Source organism: Habropoda laboriosa, unplaced genomic scaffold (assembly GCF_001263275.1).
Source record: "Habropoda laboriosa isolate 0110345459 unplaced genomic scaffold, ASM126327v1 scaffold187, whole genome shotgun sequence".
Taxonomy (NCBI): domain Eukaryota; kingdom Metazoa; phylum Arthropoda; class Insecta; order Hymenoptera; family Apidae; genus Habropoda; species Habropoda laboriosa.
The window spans coordinates 323,783-327,259 of NW_017100299.1; the positions used below are offsets into that span (position 1 = coordinate 323,783).

At 28.3% G+C, this 3,477-nt stretch overlaps 1 protein-coding gene across 1 annotated transcript in view; it reads left to right on the top strand.

Annotated features, from left to right (window-relative positions):
• Positions 1–236: 236 nt before the first annotated feature.
• Positions 237–3,477, top strand: part of LOC108573941 (AP-3 complex subunit delta-1) — a 9,471-nt gene continuing 6,230 nt past the window's right edge. The window contains exons 1-8 of the mRNA XM_017936432.1: positions 237–477; positions 587–682; positions 760–888; positions 1,185–1,595; positions 2,049–2,122; positions 2,435–2,878; positions 2,953–3,180; positions 3,256–3,418. Coding sequence (XP_017791921.1) covers positions 382–477; positions 587–682; positions 760–888; positions 1,185–1,595; positions 2,049–2,122; positions 2,435–2,878; positions 2,953–3,180; positions 3,256–3,418 — 1,641 coding nt within the window. The 5' untranslated portion in view covers positions 237–381. The remainder of the gene's footprint in view (positions 478–586; positions 683–759; positions 889–1,184; positions 1,596–2,048; positions 2,123–2,434; positions 2,879–2,952; positions 3,181–3,255; positions 3,419–3,477) is intronic.

Consider the following 3,477-nt stretch of genomic DNA (forward strand, 5'->3'; position numbering starts at 1 on the left):
TGATTTTAAATCTAATATAAATATAGTATAATTTATGTCGTCATAAAAAATATCCAATAAAAATAGAAAACTTGTAACTAGTAGATTTATAATTTTATAAAACTTAGGAATTTTATGTTTACTAAATTTTATGTACGATGAATGGATTACCGAGTAGTTTGTCTATTTGTGATAATTCTTAGGTTTGATCGTCGTGGTACTTTCTTATCCACCGATCTGTCAAAAGATGTAAATGCAAGACTGTGATTGATGTTTTAAGTTTCTAACATACGGTAATGCAATCAAAGCAAGTTATCCGAATAAATCGGAATATCGGGCGGACGTAGAAAGAAACCTTTTAAGTGATATTAGAGATATACCATTTATTTTTTAAATACCATTATGGCTCTTCGCAAAGTAAAAGGAAATTTTGAACGTATGTTCGATAAAAACTTGACCGATTTAGTACGTGGAATTAGGAATAATAAAGAAAATGAGGTAATTCTATAATTGTATTCTATATACTATTTTAAAATACTTTACTATGACATAACCTTAATTATTTGAGTTATTTTTTTTATAAATAAGTATTTTTATTTTATTATAGGCAAAATATATTGCACAGTGTATAGAAGAAATTAAACAAGAATTACGACAAGATAATGTTGCAGTCAAAGCAAATGCTATAGCAAAGCTAACATATGTAAGTTTCATATTTATGTAATTTATTGATAATTGCATTTGTAATGTCATTAATATAATGTATTTTGATTTATTCAGCTTCAAATGTTGGGATATAATATTAGCTGGGCTGGTTTCAATATAATTGAAGTGATGTCATCTGCAAAATTTACATATAAACGAATTGGATATTTGGCTGCAAGTCAAAGTTTTCATGCAGATACAGAAGTATGACATTTAAAATGATATAAAATTTAAGTTTCAAAGAAATCTGATGAATACTCTACGTATTATACTGAATTGGACATAAATTTTAATGTGTAAACTCTTTTTCTAGTAATTTTGTTACAAACAATTATGATTAATAAATATATGCCAAATAAAGGTCTTTTACATGTATTTTTACATGTAAGTTCTGTTGTAATACATAAAGGGACTCTGTCAGGTTTCTAAAGTCTTTAAATTAATATAGAATAGTTCAATTGTTTTTAACAAGTGCAAGTTATTGATATAATTTATTGCAGCTTTTGATGTTAACTACCAATATGATTCGCAAAGACCTAAACAGTCAAAATCAATATGATGCTGGTTTGGCTCTGAGTGGTCTATCTTGCTTTATAAGTTCAGACCTTGCACGTGATTTAGTTAATGATATAATGACATTATTAACATCTACTAAGCCATATCTACGCAAAAAAGCTGTGTTAATGATGTACAAAGTTTTTTTGCGATTTCCAGAGGCCTTAAGGCCTGCTTTTCCTAGATTGAAAGAAAAATTGGAAGATCCAGATAGTGGTGTACAAAGTGCTGCTGTTAATGTAGTTTGTGAATTAGCAAGAAAAAATCCAAAAAACTATTTAAGTTTAGCACCTGTTTTTTTTAAACTCATGACAACCTCTACCAATAATTGGATGCTAATAAAAATTATTAAACTGGTAAGTGAATATTATTTTTCAGTGTTATAATAATAAAGTGAAACAGATTAATGGAAGTATAGGCTCATTGTTACAATCAATGAATATTTATACACACATGCGCGCGCGCGCGCGCACTTAAACATATATATACTTAAATTTAACATGAGCCAAATAATATTGGTCTTGTTTCACATGCTCAGTTCTCCACTATAACACTGATTGAGCCAAAAATGGGTCGGCGACTTACTCAACCACTAATTGACCTGATTTCAAGGTTTTCGTATTAGTTGATTATTTTTTGTTACTGGAATACAGTAAATTATAGATAATTAGTTGTAGTATGCATTAGCAATTTGCATTTACTTTTAATATATATCTATGAACAATTCAATTATATGTTTTGTAAATTATGCTTAGAAATTTTATATGTTAAATATTATTATATTTCTTAGATTGCAATTATATTTCCAGTTTGGCGCATTGACACCTCTAGAACCTAGGCTTGGCAAAAAATTAATAGAACCCCTTACAAATTTGATACACAGGTATTTAATGTATTTTTGTCTCTAAGTAAACCAACATATTGCATTTGCAGTCTGGATTATTGCTTGTAAAATAGTCTAACATATTATTGCTGTTAATATGGAAAATTTTAGATATTTATTTTCTTCTAACCTTTCATATTCAAATTTTGTTGCTGTAATGAAATAAATATAAGTGCAGGAGCTTAAAGTATGTAACTTCTTGTGTGTATCTTGCTACTATTTTAATTCTTCAAATGATTAATTAAACATAATATTATTTATTGATTGCGCAACTTAGTTGGGTATTAATTATATAATATTACTGGTTTTTAGTACATCAGCCATGTCCCTATTATATGAATGCATAAATACAGTAATAGCTGTATTAATATCAATTTCGTCTGGTATGCCAAATCACTCTGATTCAATACACTTATGTGTTCAAAAATTGAGGATATTGATAGAAGATTCAGATCAAAACTTAAAGTATTTGGGACTGTTAGCAATGTCAAAAATTTTAAAAACTCATCCAAAAAGTGTACAAGCTCATAAAGATCTTATAATGCAATGTTTGGATGATAAAGATGAAAGTATAAGATTGCGTGCCTTAGATTTATTATATGGAATGGTTTCAAAGAAAAATTTAATGGAAATAGTTAAAAAGTTAATGGTGCACATGGATAAAGCTGAAGGCACTGCTTATAGAGATGAACTACTATCAAAGATCATTCAGATCTGTTCACAAAATAATTACCAGTTTGTTACTTATTTTGAATGGTAATCACCATTTTTATACACTTGTTAAAATATATGTTTATATATGTTTGCATAACATTCATTTATATGCATAGGTACATATCTGTATTAGTTGAACTTACCCGAATGGAAGGTACCAAACATGGACCATTAGTAGCAACTCAATTACTTGATGTAGCAATTCGCGTACAAGCTATACGAAAATATGCAGTTCAACAATGTGCTTTATTATTAGAAAACTCTTACCTTTTAACAGGTCAACCAAGAGCAACTATGTCTGAAGTTTTATATGCTGCTGCATGGATTTGTGGAGAGTTTTCTAGGTATTGTGAAATATATTTATTGATTCATATCAATTTTCTGATTAAAATGTAATTGCTAATACATTATATTAATAGTGAACTAGAAGATCCTATAGCAACATTACAATCAATGTTACGATCACAAGCCTCTAGTTTACCAGGACATATTCAAGCTGTTTATGTTCATAATATTCTAAAACTTGCTACAGCAACATTGTGCAAGGCAGAAAAAGATGGAGATACTGAAACTATGGAACAGGTACGTTATATATTATACATTTTTTATTGTATGTTTTTAATGATACATTTATTATCAAG